This window comes from Ovis canadensis, chromosome 8 (assembly GCF_042477335.2).
Source record: "Ovis canadensis isolate MfBH-ARS-UI-01 breed Bighorn chromosome 8, ARS-UI_OviCan_v2, whole genome shotgun sequence".
NCBI lineage: Eukaryota > Metazoa > Chordata > Mammalia > Artiodactyla > Bovidae > Ovis > Ovis canadensis.
In genome coordinates, this window is record NC_091252.1 from 83,637,120 (window position 1) to 83,653,726 (window position 16,607).

The following is a 16,607-nucleotide window of genomic DNA, read 5'->3' on the forward strand; positions in this document are numbered from 1 at the left end:
GTTAAAAAAAAAAAAAAATTAATAACAATGAAATAAAAAATAACAAGGTTTGAATGAAGCTGTGTTCCTAGAACATGTGCTATTCTTATGGATAATACAGTTTATTCCAATAAATACATTTAACATTTTATTGTGTGTCCTTAAATGTCTCTGAGGTTCTGATTTGGGGAACTCCATTCACATATCTCATGATGGTTTCTTTTACCAATTAATTTTAAAAGCCATCCACTGGTTTAGTTTTTCAATAGATTATATTTTAAACTTTACCTTCCTTTGGCATTCCCTTGGCAATGTGTTCCTTTCCTTATTCTGACAGTCCCAAGTTCCTAGAGGCTCTCAAGTTTGTGTAGATATCACAGTCACCTGGAGGGGCTTGTTAAACTGCTGATCACTGTGTCTGACTCTGTAGACTTGGGGGCTGGGGCCTAGAAATGTGGATTTCCAACAAATTAGGTTATGCTAATACTTTTCTTCTTGAGTCCACACTTTGAGAAGCATTGATCCAAATAAAGTAGTCTAAAAGATGGAGCTAGTATGAACTAAGGTGGTAGTGGAGAAAGAGGGAAGTGGATGAACTTGGCATATATTTAGGAAGTAGGGTCCACAGGGCTTGTTCATGGTTAGAAGGGAGTGATGGTGAGGTGGGAAGGAATCAGTCATGTCTCTGAGGTTGGTAGCTTGAACCAGTGGATGGATGTAATAGGATGTGAGCAGGGTGGGATGGACAGATTGTAGTGAGAAGTCATAAATTCTATTTAAAGTTTAAATAAACTATTTTTAAAATGTCAATCACTTGACATAAAGTTGATTTTCAATAAATAACATTGGTATTGCTGTTATTACTACTTTTACTTTCAAAATTGAATGGTCCTTATCACTCCACTCTGTCTCCCAGACCTTTTACTCAGCAGCCACACTCCAGGGCTAGGAATTCTTTTTTGCATGTACTAGAAAACTTAGCATTTTTATAATGTGATCCAACAGACAGGTATGGACAAGGGCATTTTATAGATATAAACCTCATGGTATGAGTGGGTAGGTGGAGGGCAAAAGGAGGGAAAAGAGAGAAAAAGTTCTAATTCATAGAGTTACTACCTGCACATTCACACACAACCTCATAGCTACTGTATTAAATAGCTGAATTCTCCCACTTTACCAATGAGATAAAGAACTTGCCCAATATCTTATAGAAACCTGAGTGAAATTCAAATTCAACTCTGCCCTGAATCCATTATATTTGTGCTGCTGCCAAACTCTACCTTCACTGCCAGGCATCATGTCCTAGGGCATCCCTGGTGGCCCAGTGGTTAAGAATCTGCCTGCCATTGCAGGGAACATGGGGTTGATCTCTGGCCCGAGAAGATCCCACACTCTGCAGGGCAACTAAGACCGTATGTCGAAACTGTTGAAGCCGATGCACCTAGAGCGTGCGCTCTGCAACAAGAGAAGCCACTGTAATGAGAAGCCTAAGCACAAGAAGCCTAAGAGAGTAGCCCCCACTTGCTGCAAATAGAGAAGGCCTGCCCAGAACAGCCAATAAATACACAGAAATAAATTTTAAACAGTTGCTAGTTGAGGATCCACATCAAAATCATAAGAAAAAAAAGATGTCCTAAATAGGCTGCAGGCAACACCTTTAACTTCTAGACTACTGGCTTTTAAATTTGTAATCCTGCCACATAGTCAGAACTACTTTTTCACAAAGCAATCCAATATGTGCATTTATATGTGTATGTGTGTATGTATGGACTTCTGTGCTCCATGTATTGTGCAGCTGTATGACTGAGATTTGGGCTTCCCAAGTGGCTCAGTGATAAAGAATCCGTCTGACAATGCAGGAGACTCAGATTTGATCGCTGCGTTGGGAAGTTCACCTGGAGAAGGAAATGGCAATGTTCTTGCCTAGAAAATCCCATGGACAGAGATACCTGGCGAGCTACAGTCCATAGGGTTGCAAAAGAGTCAGACACGACTTAGTGACTACACAACTGAGACTAACTTTCCAAGAAATAACACTTATTGAGATAGGTGTATTTCAAGTATGTACTTTCATTCAATGCATTCTAATAGTTCATTGCAATAAATGTTTATCAGAACACAGAGAACTGATTTCAGTCCACTTTTGGGTCTCTACTAGACGTCTAGAAAATCCTCTTCTAGATCTCTTTCTGTCCTTGGAATTCACTTACCAGTGTTGTGACAATTCCAGTGAGTTGGATGAGGGAGAGCCTTGATGGAAAGACAAAAGGATTCCTATGAGTTCAGTTCAGTCACTCAGTTGTGCCCAACCCTTTGCGACCCCATGAACTGCAGCACGCCAGGCTTCCCTGTCCACCAGCAACTCCCAGAGCCTGCTCAAACTCATGTCCATTGAGTCGGTGGATGTTTTCCATATCACATCTTTAATGGCGAATCTACACTTGCCCACCTTACAGAGCTTTGTGGGAATCAAATACATGACAGTGTAGATGAAAGAATTTTTAAAGGTACTGAAGTCATCTGACTTTGAGTGCTCCTGTCCCTTTGTTCACTTGCAGTGATCATTCAAGTTCTCCAGAGCCCATTTCTTCATCTTCAATATGAGGGATTTGATCCAGATCATCTTAAAGGCCCTTTTCCACCCTCGTGGAGGTATAGTTCTATTATAAAAAGCTCTTTGTGAATGGTACCCTAGGGGACTCTGAAATAGTATGATCATGATCATGATATTGCTGATTATTCTTTATATTTTGTTAAAAAGCCCTTGAAGAATTTTTTTGGAAGAATTGACTGTGGAGAAAAGGCTCAATTTGGGAGAAGTAATCAGAATCATTTTGAGTGGAAGCTTCATGAAGCTGATCTGTGAAAAGGTTCAGCTTCATTTCTCAAATGTCAAAAACATTGTGTTCTATAAGAAGAAAAATGACTGCTCAGAATTTCATATTTATGCACAGATAGCAAAATTATAGGTACCAACATTCCTCCTCAAATGTATTATTTATTTCCTTATCCATTTATTAGGCAGCCCCAGGAAAAGGACCTCAAATATCTAGGGTAGCTTGATTCTCTGATTGCCAAAATGATGGCTAAGATTTAATTATATTGAGAAATGTTTGTATTGTTGCTAAATAGTACCTTATCTTTAGATGACCCTGAAATGTAATATCACCTCTGAGGAGGTAGGTGGCAATTAATGTGGCCTTGCTTCATCTAGGATGGGGAAATAGAAATGCAGAAAAGTTCATTGCTTTGCCTTCAGGTCCTCTGATGAGTCAGGAAGAAAGACTCATGCTTGGCAATGGAGACTGATGCTCCCACCATCCTTCTCGTTTGGCATCATGCTCGGTCCCTTGCCATAATGTGTTTATACAGCCCCAGTAGAAGCAGCACTGTTTTTTGTATTTTCTTGGACTAAGTAAGATGTTGCTGTTGTTTAGTCGCTAAGTCATGTCTGACTCTGCAACCACATGGACTGTAGCCCACCAGGCTCCTCTGTTTATGGAATTTCCCAGGCAAGAATACCGGAGTAGGTAGCCATTTCCTACATCAGGGGATCTTCCCGACCCAGGGATCGAACCCCCGTCTCCTGCATTGACAGGTGGATTCTTAACCAGGGAAGTCACTAGGGAAGCCCACTGAGTAAGGTACCACACGGCTAGTACACCGAAATTCTTAAATGTACGTAAAATCAACTCAATGGTTATTTTACCTTTTTTTCATCATTTACTTATTTTCATGTCTTTATAGAGGTGATGATGATGATGATAATTTTAAAAAGCCCAGCACTGCTTTAATGAATTTATTTGGATTCCCAGAATTTTAGAACACACACCTGGCACCAGCATCAACCCAGGAAAGCACTAGGCCAGGCCATACTGACTCTGCGCCCAGCATTCCACTTCAGCACAATGCCTTCTGATGATCAAGGGAGAGCTTTCTCATTCCTTTTCTTTCCTTTCAAAAATATTGTCATCGGGGATTATGCTTATAAATTTAATTACCTTTGGAAAATTTTTTTTCTTCCAATTTTGAACTTTCCTCTAAGGGCTCTTCATTTATTGGATTTTGGTAATTAATGCTCGAGGGAAGGGATTTCAAGGACTTGCTCTTTTGCCTCTCTTTTTATGTGGACCCAGAAGAAAAAAAAAAAAAACCACACCAGGGAGGTGCCCCAGGGAGGACTCTCTTCGAGGGGCATCTCACTTGGGTTTTTGAAGCAGTCCTTTAACAGAGAGGCGGTTCCTTGTGGTTGCTGAACTGCTTCACAAAGTAATCAATCACCCAATCCAGTGTGGATCGTCATCTCCCAGGGAAAGTTGAGTGGTTTTTAAAGAAACAATCACAAAAGGAGAAACACCTCTATAGGGCTATTTCCCTCATAAAATAAATCCGTCATGGGTTTTGTCCTTAGAAAAACACACACAGGGCCCCAAGTGTGCTGGCTTACTGGTTACAACCATAGCACTTCCTTTTGAAAATCCGCCTCCCCACTCGCCCACCCCACGCCGATCCTTACATTAAAGAAACCATTAAAACCCAAGGCGCATTTCCCCTTAAGCGCTGAAACCCCTAGCAATGCAGGGCATTGCCGGCACCCGGGAACCAAAATGTCCCCACTCGTAATAAACATAATAAACACGACCCAAACAATGGCTCGTGCCCAAGCTTTCACACTTGTTTTTTCCAAGTCTCGGCTGCCAGAGGCAGAGAGTTGTAATTCCTGAGGTCGCTTGACTTCGGGAGGGGCGAGGTGTGCGTTGTGACACTCACTGCTTGGGAACTCTTTTGGGTAGGACTCGCTTAAAGATTAACTTTCTCGAGTTTCTGGGACCAAGACTGTGTCGGTGAATGGCGTGATTGGAAACTTGTGCAGGCGGGAGGCTGCAGGCGGCCGCTCTTTCAACAGGCGATTTGTTCTCCTGTCTGTGGCTCATTTCCATGCAAAGAGCCTGACATCAGAGCACCTTTTGTTGCTAAACGCTTTCTTTAGCGTCGAGGGGAGAGAGTCATGTGGAGCTGGAAGAGCTCATTTTGAAGAGAGGGGGCCGGGGAGTTCCCTCCAAGTTCCCGAGGCAGCTCGGTCACCCGGCGGGGCTCTGCCCAGACGTACTGGAAGCACTGAGTCGCGTGCCCAGTTAGTCGGTCCAGGCCGCAGGAAGAGACGCCTTTGCAGCGGCGTGCATCGCTGCTGGGGCCGCCAGAGTTCCCCGCGGGTAAACTCAGTGGTGCGAACTTTGCCTCCTGCTGCCCCGCCGCCGAGCCGAGCCTGGGCTGGGAAAGTTTCCGGACTTGTCAGTCGCGCGGCCCGCAGCCACCTAGAGCCGAGGAGCGGCCGCCTGCCCCGGGGGGCCCCCGCCGGGTCGGAGGCCGGGGCCGCGGGGGATGCGGCGCGGGGGCGCGGCTCGGTGGTGACGCGACGGGCGGGGACCGGCTCCCGGGGCCGGGCGCGCGCGGCTGCGGGGCCAGGGCGCCCTGGGGACCCGGCCATGGAGCAAGACGCGGGAGCCGCCGGCGCGGCGCCTGAGCCGGAGCCCGAGCCCGCTTCGGAGCCCGAGGTGGGTGCGGGCATGTCCGAGGCGTTCTCCCGGCTCTGGACCGACGTGATGGGCATCCTGGTGAGTTACCTGGAGGCGGGGGGTGGGCGGGTCGTGGGTCCCCCTGGAGCAGGGAAGCCTCTAGGGGACCTCGCGTTCCTGCGCGCTCGCCGACTCGGCCAGCCCACCCCTTGGGGGTCGTCCTTCTCCGGCTCTAGTTCTTAAGGGGTTAAATCCACAAGGTTTAGGCTTTCAAAAACCTAATTAAAAAATAACCAGCCACAGATCACATCAAAGATAGATGTTTTAAACAATCGGGTGTGGTGTTGCAGTGTAATCTGGGACACCTGCTGAGAAGTTGGAGTGGAAAAAGACAGAGGAAGAGTCTTTCAAAGACTGGATGTAAATAAACCGTGTTTGGCTGCTGTGGATTTGGGAAGAGGCTGATTTTACTGATGTTTATCTCTGCACCGTTTGTTGTCTGAGCAGGAGAGGAAAACAATTACCTCCTTGCTCAGAACCACAACAAGTTAACTAACATACTCTGCAGTTTTCAGTTTGTAGAATTACAGGAGATTTGTTATGTGTTTGGGGCTAAAAACAATAGGGCTTATTTTGCTAAATCTGTATTGTCATGTATTTTGAAATGTCCAGTAACTAAACCCGCCCCTGGATTTGGCATAATTTCTGAAAAATAGTTTTTAGGCATGGAAGATGAAGCTTTAACTTGTTCAGGGTTCCGTGCCTTGAGGAGGTAGTAGATTTGCTTTGATGGCACTGTAGAGAGGCAGGTAAACTGGAATCAGATGGGCGGTAGGTCAGGCACCTTACTCCACACATAGGTAAGTACGTCTGGCATCTTACTCCACATATAAAAAGTCAACTTCAATGTAAAGATTTGGAATTGGCTATTGTGGAAGCCAGTTGGAAGAGGCTCTGTATTTACTTGGAGATTTTTTTTTTTTTTAATAGAAGGAGGTATAGTTTGTTGAAAGAAGCTCTTTGGGAATGATGAAACCATTTTTACCACGGTGATTCAGCTCTTGGGCTTTGTAGTGAGTGAGCCTGGATTCAGATCCCAGACCTCTATGTTGACTGACTGCATGATCTTGGCCAAGGTACCCAGCTGCACTGATGTTCTATTTCATCACCTGAAAAGTGAAGCAAAGAAGATCTGCTTCTTGGATTTTCTGAGATTTAGCTAAGTTGATATATAGCTAGTGCTCAGCATACTAGTATTAATAGAAGGGGGCAGCAGAGGAAGAGACGGTTAGACGGCATCTGGGACCTGAGTGTGCAAACTCAGGGAAATAGTGAAGAACACGGGAGCCTGGCATGCTGCAGTCCATGGGGGTCGCAAAGAGTTGGATACGACTGAGCAACTGAACAACAATAAGTAATGGCTGTCTTTTTTTTTTTTTTTTCTTACAAATAATCTTGTGGCTCATCTTTCCAGAGATCCTAAAAGTCCCAGTTATTCCATCTTCAGGTGTCCTTTGGTATTAATAATTAGCCCTATGCAGAGAGCCAGGGAAGGTCAGTCAAAGATTTCTACCTGCTCTTCTCACTCTGATATTTTATTTTACTTATTTTTTGAAAGCAGATTTGTTCAGGGAAATACACACTCCATAGACAAGAGTGTTGGCCGTCCCACAAGAGCGCTCCAATATTTTAAAATATATATATTGAGAAACACTTCAAGTTATGCTATTTGCATTTTCTGAACATTACTGATGAATACGGGCCTTGAGTGAAATTCCAGAAAACTCAATGAACATAGATAAAAGTTGTGGTGATAGACTGTATTATAAGTTCATCCAGCAGAAGCTTATCTTGCTATTTCTTGCTTAGGTCTCACTGTAAATTTTCAGTCACTGAGAAAATTGGTTTGCATCTCTTAGTAGGGTGTGGGCTGGGGAGGGAAGCCTTGGAGGGGCTCACTTATATTGAAGTGTGGGCTCAGGGTCGTGTGGGGGTGGGGGTGGGGGTGGCATAGAGCACTTCCTGAAGAGTGACTCTCCCTTCCCTGGCAGATTCCAGCACTGTTGGGTCAGTCGTAGCAGAGTGTTCTTTGGCTGAGTTAGAAGACGGGGTGGGGCTCAAAAAGCCTAAACCTGTTATTCAAAAGGCTGATGCAGGAGAAAAGAAAATATGTACTTCTTACAGAGCTAATATTTAGTTCTGTGTGAGGCTGAAAGACGGTAACGGTTGTCCTAAACAGGTAGTGCTCACTCCTGCTTTCCCATCTTTTATAAGATCTTCTTTTCCTTTAAATCTTGGGCATCAAGATTGTTCCACAGGCAAAAGGCAGATGCAGAGGACATAAGCTTACCTCTCCTCTGTATGGGCCTATGAGAAGTCACTAGGGGAAAAGGATCTTTATTCTGTGTTGAGGATGCTGTCATCCAAGTGTTTATAAGAAACTATCTTTGGAAAAATATATCATGACACAAAACTGACGTCAGACTTTGTCTGTTCTTACAGAGATAAAAGACACTATTTTCTTCATTTTGTATTTAAAATATGGGATTTAACAATCATCTCTCAGCCTAGACGGGCAAAGTGATTTGGGCACTAGAGGCAATGTCAGGCTGCACCCCAGGTTTCTGACCTTCACCAGTCAGGACCATGTTGCCATGATGCTCCATAGTACTAACTGTCCCAGATTAACTTAGTAGAAATGTGACTATATCTGGTATTGTAGGCAAAGGCTATTTGGAAGTTTGTGGACCTGTGGTAAAGAGTCCGCCTGCCAATGCAGGAGACTCAAGTTCTATCCCTGGGTCCGGAAGATCCCTTGGAGAAGGAAATGGAAACCCACTCGAGTATTATTGCCTGGGAGATACCATGGACAGAGGGGCCTGGCAGGCCACAGTCCTTGGGGTCGCTATAGAGTTGGACACGACTTAGCGACTAAACAATAACAACAAATTTGGAAGATTCTTTTTACTTGATAGCTCAGTTGGTAAAGAATCTGCCTGCAATGTAGGAGATCCCTGCATCCCTGTGTTCGATTCCTGGGTCAGGAAGATTCCCTGGAGAAGGGATATGCTACCCACTCCAGTATTCTTGGGCTTCCCTTGTGGCTCAGCTGGTGAAGGATCCACCTGCAATGTGGGAGACCTGGGTTCAATTCCTGGGTTGAGAAGATCCCCTGGAGAAAGGAAAGGCTACTCACTGCAGTATTCTGGCTGGAGAATTTCAAAGAGACAGGACTGAGTGACTTTAACTTTTTTATTAGAGAACTTCGGAGGGGAGTAAGAGGTAGAAGGGGAATTATACATCCAAGCATCATACTTAGCAGATTTCAGGCACAGTTGCTACTTTTATCTTTCAGATTCTTCTTAGTGTAAAAATGTGAACTTCAAAGCCTATTGGGGTTTTTAATTGAATGAGCGCAGCTCCCCTTTCTGGAAGGGGCAGTATAACGAGGAACACTCACCATCTGTCTCCCGTTCCCCTCCTCCCCACCCCCAGCCCGGACCCCGACCCCCGACCCCCGGTAGATTTTGTTGGTTCTGACCCAGGGGAGGGTGTTACCCCAGAGGCATTGATCTCAGTAAATACAGGGTGGTTGTTTGAGTTCATTAGGGCACATTTTGCATTCAAATTAATTCAGTCCTGCACAGTTCAGCACCAACTAGTTGCTTTTAGATAGTTGTTAACAAAACTCTTATTTAGGGAAGTAACAGTATAATTTATGGCATGAAAATGAGTGTGCTGGCATGAATAAAATGCTAACAAGTGAATATATAAATAGAGAAGCCCTACTTACTACGGATTGTGCAGACCTAGAGGGCATTTTACTCAATTTTCTACCTCCAGGGCTTGGGACTTACTGACTGGCTGTTGAAAACATGATTTTGTTGAGTGAAAAAGGAAAAAAGCATGTACTCTTAAATGCAGGAGCCACTTCAAAATACAGTTCTGTACACTCATGCCCTGGCTTATAATGGGGTGCTTTTATGAAGAATAAATTTTCTTTATGCTGAATCTACCACTTGGACAGTTCCACTGTGCAAACTCAAATTCTGGCACTTCCACTGAAAGCGAATTGGCAAACTGGGAAATGTTTGTAAACCCTGAGCAATTAAACCGTGATCTTCTAGTCAAATACTCTGTTCTGTTCACTAACTCGGCAACGTATGGTCTGCTTGGGTTTTCAAAACCTGACCTTTCAGGATGACATTCTTAGACTTCTGTTGAGATGTACAGAACCAGTTAGAATTCTCTGGGGGTTTTACTTTTATTTTTACTCCCTTGTTGTTATTCAGTTGCTCAGTCATGTTCGACTCTTTGAGATCCCATGGAGTGCAGCACACCAGGTTTCTCTGTCCTTCACTACCTCCCGGGGTTTGCTCAGACTCAGGACCATTGGATTGACTATGCCATCTAACTATCTCATCCTCTGTACCCCTGATTACAGACAAAACATTCCATTTTCGTTTTTGGGGTTGGGGAGCCTAGTTTTTTGTTGTTGTTGTTGTTGTTTTTAAGAGTAGGAATTGTTGAGATTATTAGAAGAGGTAGATCATATTTTCAGCCCCAAGTATCCATTTGGTAAATTGTGATGGTTCATAAAGTTTTCCTCCAAAATTGGAATAAGCAGGCATTTAAAACTTCTCCTTTGCTGGGAAGGGAGAGGAAGGGAGTTAGTAAGTAACTATTGTTTGCTAGATCCTGCAAGATGCACCTCCCCCAAACCTTACATTTCCCTGCTGTGTTGCTACAATTTACACCCATTTCCTAGCAATGCTTAGAAAATAGCCATTGTGTAGACAAACTCTACACAGATGACCTTCCCCTCTTCTCGTTCCTTTGCAGGCTACATAAAAGTGTAGTAGGTTTATTTAAGTTAATAAACATAATAAATAAACTCTTTAGGTTATCTGCTAGGTTTATTGTATCTTGCTGTTTACTAAAGTCCTCTTCCTTTAAAAGACTCCTTCACTCTGTATTTAAGTGTGGGGGAGGGAAGGGGCCTGTGAGATCCCTAGGGGGCTTTTAAAATGCAAGCACCTTGGCACCAACCAGTGTGTAATTTACATATTGTTGGGTGGCGTCTTACGGTAAGCCCTTTAGCTAATGACTTAATTTTAGGTCTTGGAATCTGAGCGTCAGCCCTAGTGTCGAGTATTCTGACTTCATCTTGATTTTATGTTCCTGTTAGGCAGCGGAAAGCCTATGGCTTTTACAGAAGTAGAGGAATCGCAGGGTGATGTATCAGGAGGCACTGACCAAAGAGACCCTGGATGTGAGCCCTCAACTCTTTCATTTAGATAGTAATGGAAGGGCTTGGGGCCAGCAGAGTAGGGGGCCAGAGCTCAGACCTCTCAATTTTCAATTATCTGCCAAAGACAGAATTAAGCCTTATAGTTCTGGCTGGGGCCCTTGATTTGCTATCAAAAAAGACCCCCGGGGACTTCCCTAGTGGTCCAGAGGCTAAGACTCTGAACTCCCAGTGCAGGGGACCCAGGTTCCATCCCTGGATCCCTGTTCAGGAAACTAGATTCCCACATGTCACAACTGAGAGTCTGGATGTGGCAACTAAGACCCGGCACAGCCAAATAAATAAATAAAATGATCATTTTTTTAAAAAGAGGCCCCTGTGTTAGGGGAAGCACACTGATTAAAACCACCCACCCTGGCCAGGCACCATAGTAACCATTTGCATGAGTTGTTTTATGACAGGAGATCCTGATAAGGAATACGGAACTAATAAGCCGCCACCAACTGGAAGAGTTCGGGAAAGGTCTAAAGGAGACACCGCGTGTCTGTCCACTTCCCAGAATCCGTCTCGCTAGCATCCATCTTGGCTGAGCGATGCGTGTGCCACCAGGAAAGACTCTGAATTGGAGTGATTGGCCAAAGACCACTCGGAAACTAATCCTATCACCATAAACCCAAGACTGCGAGCCACGCGGCAGAGCAGTTCTCCTCGGTTCCCTTAGCCTACTGCTCTCCACCCGGGTGCCCTCTCCCAGTAAAATCTCCTGCACTGTCAGCACGTGTGTCTCCTCGGACAGTTCATTTCCGAGTGTTAGACAAGAGCCCAGTTTCGGGCCCTGGAAGGGGTCCACCTTCCTGGACCACCAGCCCTAAAGTGGCAGTGCATATTCCTAGCCTTCCAGCATCTTGCTTTCATGCTTTCTTTTGCCGATCTCTATCCTGAAACATTTTCCCCTGCCCACCTGGCTCGTTCTGCATCCTTTTCACCATCCTGACTCCAGCTTCTGACCAGAGGATGTCACCATGTGAGGAGAGGGACTGAATCCAAGTGCTGGGCGGGGCCCTTCCCATACTTACCTTACTTGGTCTTCTCACTGCGACCGTTGAGCAGTGTTGTCCCCATTTTACAGTGGAGAGTTAAATGTGCACATCCTGAATCCCACAGATAGTGAACAGGGGAGCTGGGATTTGAATCCCCTGCTATTTCCTGGAAATTAACTCACAGTTGTAATTTTATAGTTCATTCTTTCATATCTCTATTGGGACACTTCTTGAGTATTGGAAGAAAACTGATAACAAAACTAGACAGCCTCTTATAAAGCAGAGACATCACTTTGGCAACAAAGGTCCATATAGTCAAAGGTACGGTTTTTCCAGTACGGATGTGAGAGTTGTACCATAACAAAGGCTGAGCGCCAAAGAATTGATGTTTTCAAACTGTGGTGTTGGAGAAGACTCTTGAGAGTCCCTTGGACTGCAAGGAGATCAAACCTGTCAATCCTAAAGGAAATCAGTCCTGAATATTCATTAGAAGAACTGATGCTGAAGCTGAAGCTCCAATCCTTTGGCCACCTGGTGCAAAGAGCCAACTATTTAGAAAAGACCCTGATTCTGGGGAAGATTGAAGGCAGGAGGAGAAGGGAATGACAGAGGATGAGATGGTTGGATGGCGTCACCAAATCAATGGACATGAGTCTGAGCAAGCTCTGGGAGTTGGTGATGGACAAGGAAGCCTGGCGTGCTGCAGTCCATGGGGTCTCAGAGAAACATGACTTAGTGACTGAACAACAGCAAATGGACTGTCAATCTTTTTGCTAGTTTTTAAACTAAGTATTAACTGCACGTACCCCTGGCTTCCAGAAGGACAAACAGCATCCACTGCCCCTTCGTTAAGTTCCTAGTTGTGTGGTGCAGTGTGTAGAGTGCTCCAAGGAGGCTGGAGTATAGAGTGAGGGGGTAGTGGGTTGGTCAGCCATGGTGCTGGTGCAGGCAGGTCAGTCCCAGAGATGCCTTCCACCTTGGGTCCTGGCAGTGAGTAGGTTTCCCTTGAGAAGTGTTCCCCAGTGAGGGTAAGGAGGAAAGAAGGGAGGAAGGGCCTTCTGGACAGAGCTGAGGGGAAAAGAGACGGGAGAGCACAGCCCACTGAGGTGGGTACTGGGTAGTGAGAGCTGAGGTAGCTGGCATCATTCTGTACTCTCCAGTGAAAAGCCATTGCAGAATTTTAAACTGACGTATGACATGATCACTTTCTAGAAATGTGACTTTTGTGGGTGATGAGTTGGTGATGAATTTGGAAGAAGACTAGTGGTCTAGGCAAGAGAAGATGAGAGGTTAAACGTTTGTGAAATGTACTAGCTTATCTATCATCTGGCTTCTGTTTATCTCAATATTTTCCTCTGTAAGTAGTCAAGGATTGCTCCTGGTAACTTGCTTTTGATAAATTCTTTTCAGCTCAAGAGAAGACTGGGTTAATGCAAGAGATTTTTAGAGATGTTGTAGTGCTGTGACTTTTTCATTCTAAAGAAAAATTGTCTATCTTGACACATCTATGTGTACACATATTTGCTTACCTGTCTTTGCCCTGGTGTGAATGATTTGTTTCCTTAAAAAGGAGATTTATTGTTTATAACTACACACACAATGCTATAACCAAAGGATCTTTAATTCCATCTTGTAAAAGCTAATTCTAGAGGACAGTGAAATAGAGGGAAATGCTCAGTTTGGCATGTCATGTGTATAGGCTCAGTCCTGGCTGACTCTTTGTGGCCCCATGGACTTGTAGCCCACTAGGCTCCTCTGTCCATGGGGCTTTTCAGGTAAGAAGTAGGTTGTCACTTCCTTCTCCAGGAGATCTTCCTACCCAGAGCTTGAACCTTAGTCTCTTGCATTGGCAAATGGATTCTTTACCACTGAAACACTTGGGTCGAAGAATACTTTATGCATCAGACTTAACCATCATAATCCCGCTATATTATATGATGAGCTTACCCATGGTTTACACACATTCTTTTCTTAGGGTAGGAATAAAATTGATTTCAAAATAATGAATTTAGATGTGTAGAGGCTAAAGCTGTAAGAATTAACTGTACCTTTTAATATCAATGCAAGACTGTAAGCAGTAAACCTTCAGACTGATTTTGAGATAAAATGTATTTTTATGATGACTTGGAATTGTTGTTTCTCAAATAAACGTATACTAATTTACTAATTAACTTAATTTGGTAATGACACCTGAAATGTGTGGGTCTGCTGGTCGTTAGCTTTGCTGTTAGCCAGCTGTGTAGTGTCCCACCTTTTGTTTCATAAGATGTTTCACTGGATAGCATTAATTCTTTATGAGTTGAGATGCTTCCTAGAGATAACTTACCTTGTATTTTTTCTTGCTTGTCAGGTCCTGTAATAGAGAATCCGGCATGGAGGCTGGAGACTCAGGCATTGGAGTATCTTAGAGACACAGAACACAAGAGCTTAATAATGAGATAGTTTTTCCTCTCTGGAACCCGTATTCTTTCTTTTTTGAAGGGACCTCCTTTTGTCTTTCAACTTTCTAAGCTGATTGGTGAGAACATGGATACGTTTGAGTTTATAGTGATTGCTCTGTAGAGTTTTGTTCTGTGTGTCCATAGACATACTTGGCAGCTCTCCTTGGTGTCTGTGATGCAGATTTGACTCATGGTTGGTTTTGTTGCTTCATCCACTGCTTGTTTGGTTTTACAGCAAGTAGTGAAGGAGGAAGGTCCAGTGTGTCCACACATCACTCTGTGCCTGTTGTGGCTTCATTTTCTGTCCTGGTATGAAGAATTGAAAGTGGAATGAAAACTGAAGGAAAAATAATGCCTATAATTGTAATCTTAACTAAAAGTATTATTGAAGGGGCAGAAGAAAAACGTGTTTTGTTTTTTTTTTTTAGTTTAGTATGTATCCTTAATCTTGGTTACTTTCAAAATTTATTCTAATTTTGTGGACTTGATGACTTTTGCCTAAGACTTCTTATCAACCAACACTTTTTTTTCACACTCGAGGTAAAAAATGTTTTTATGCTTTTTGGGGCATTCTTACAAATTGAGTGTTTCAATATTATTTGTTATTAAGAAGAAAGGAATGTTCTAGTTTAAGAATAAGTATCTGTGCTATAGGCTTACATTCATTTTCAGAGGATTTTAAAGGCCTCTTTATAAGATAACCGCTTCTTGGCCTTTCGGCTAAAATCGAGTCTTGTAGTATGAGAGCTTCCCAGGGGGCACCGGGGTAAAGAATCTCCTGCTAATGCAGGCAATGCAGGAGACACAGTTTCAATTCCTGGATCAGAAAGATACCCTGGAGTAGGAAACGGCAGCCCACTCGAGTATTTTTGCCTGAAGAATTTCATGGACAGAGGAGCCTGTGGGCTACAGTCCACGTGGTCACAAAGAGTTGAACGTGACTGAGCACAGACATAAGATAAAACATTAACAATTCTACAAGTGTCCTTGTTTGAAAAAAGGAAGGTTAAAAAAATTTTTTTTAAACAAAACAACAGTGAGATACCCCTGCACACCTTTACCAATGGCCAGAATCTGGAACACTGACCACATCAAATGCTGAAGAAGATGAGGAACAACTGGAACTCTTGTTCATTGCTGGTGAGAATGAAAAATGGTACAGTCACTTTGGAAGACCATTTGGTAGTTTCTTACAAAACTAAGCCTTATTCTTACCATCCAGTCCAGCAATTGCCCTCCTTGGTGTTTGCCCAAAGAAAGTGAAAACTTAAGTCCTCCAAGCAAAAAACGGCATACATCTATTTATAGCAACTTTATTCATAATTGCCCAAACCTGGAACCAACCGAAATGTCCTTCAGTAGGTGAATGGACACGTAAAGCTTGGTGGAAATTATCTAGGGATAAAAACAAATGAGCCATCAAGCCATCAACAGATGTGGAAGAACCCTACATGCTTATGACTAAGGGAAAGAAGCCAACCTGAAGAGATTTTTGATTCTGACTGTATGACAGTTTGGAAAAGGCAAGACTGTGGAGACATTGAAAAGATCAGTGGTTGCCGGGGTCGGGGGAAGGGACGGATGAATAGGTGGAGCACGGAGAATTTTTATAATGATGAATAGATGTTCACCAGCAAGAGTGAATCATGTTGCGTGCTTTGCATTTGGGGTGATTATGATGTGACAATGTAGGTTGTAACAATTGTACTTACCATTCTAATGTGTACAGTGGATTTATTTCAGTACCCCAAGCAATCCTCATATTTTCAGTGGACACTGAGTTTCCCCAAATTTAATTCAAATCTGACATTTTTCTGCTAGTGTTAGGTCCTGCTATCTACTAGCTGAGTCCCAAAGACTGCCGCTATTACAGTTGCCAACCGCAAGTCCGGATTGTTATGTGTGCTTTCGACTGGCTGGCTGCTGGGTTCCATTAATTTGCTACGGCAGCACTCAGAACTTGGGAAACCCAATTTACTTGCTAAATCAACCAGTTTTTACTTACTGGGTTATGGAATTATAAAGAGATATAACTTAGGAACAGCCAGTTGGAAGAACCTTGCTTAGGGCTAGTATGTGGGGAGAGGGTAGAGCTTCTGAAACCGTTTACCTCGGACTGGGACTCGAACCCACAAGGCCAGGACTCGAACCCAGCCAAAACCCAGTTTGGGACTCTAACCCATGCAGCTGGGACTCGAACCCAGTCAAAACCCTGCTTGGGACTTGACCCAATAATCTTTTAATTAGAATTACTCACCTGTTCTTTGTGTCTTTGCACAGAAGGAATTCAGTGAGAAACAAAGTGATTGGTAAGAAGTGGATTTATTCAGAGAGAAACACAGTCCGCAGAGTGTGGGCCATTGCAGAGGGTGAGTGGGCCCCA

The 16,607-nt window shown here is 43.8% G+C and overlaps 1 protein-coding gene across 2 annotated transcripts in view; it reads left to right on the plus strand.

Annotated features, from left to right (window-relative positions):
- SASH1 (SAM and SH3 domain containing 1) overlaps window positions 1-16,607 on the plus strand; it is a 261,529-nt gene that overhangs the window by 63,518 nt on the left and 181,404 nt on the right. Inside the window, exon 1 of one of the 2 annotated variants that reach the window (XM_069598655.1) lies at window positions 5,016-5,594. The exons of the other annotated variant lie outside the window; for it this stretch is intronic. Coding sequence (XP_069454756.1) covers window positions 5,466-5,594 — 129 coding nt within the window. The 5' untranslated portion in view covers window positions 5,016-5,465. Of the gene's footprint in view, window positions 1-5,015; window positions 5,595-16,607 lie in introns of those variants that run through there. 2 annotated transcript variants of the gene reach the window in all.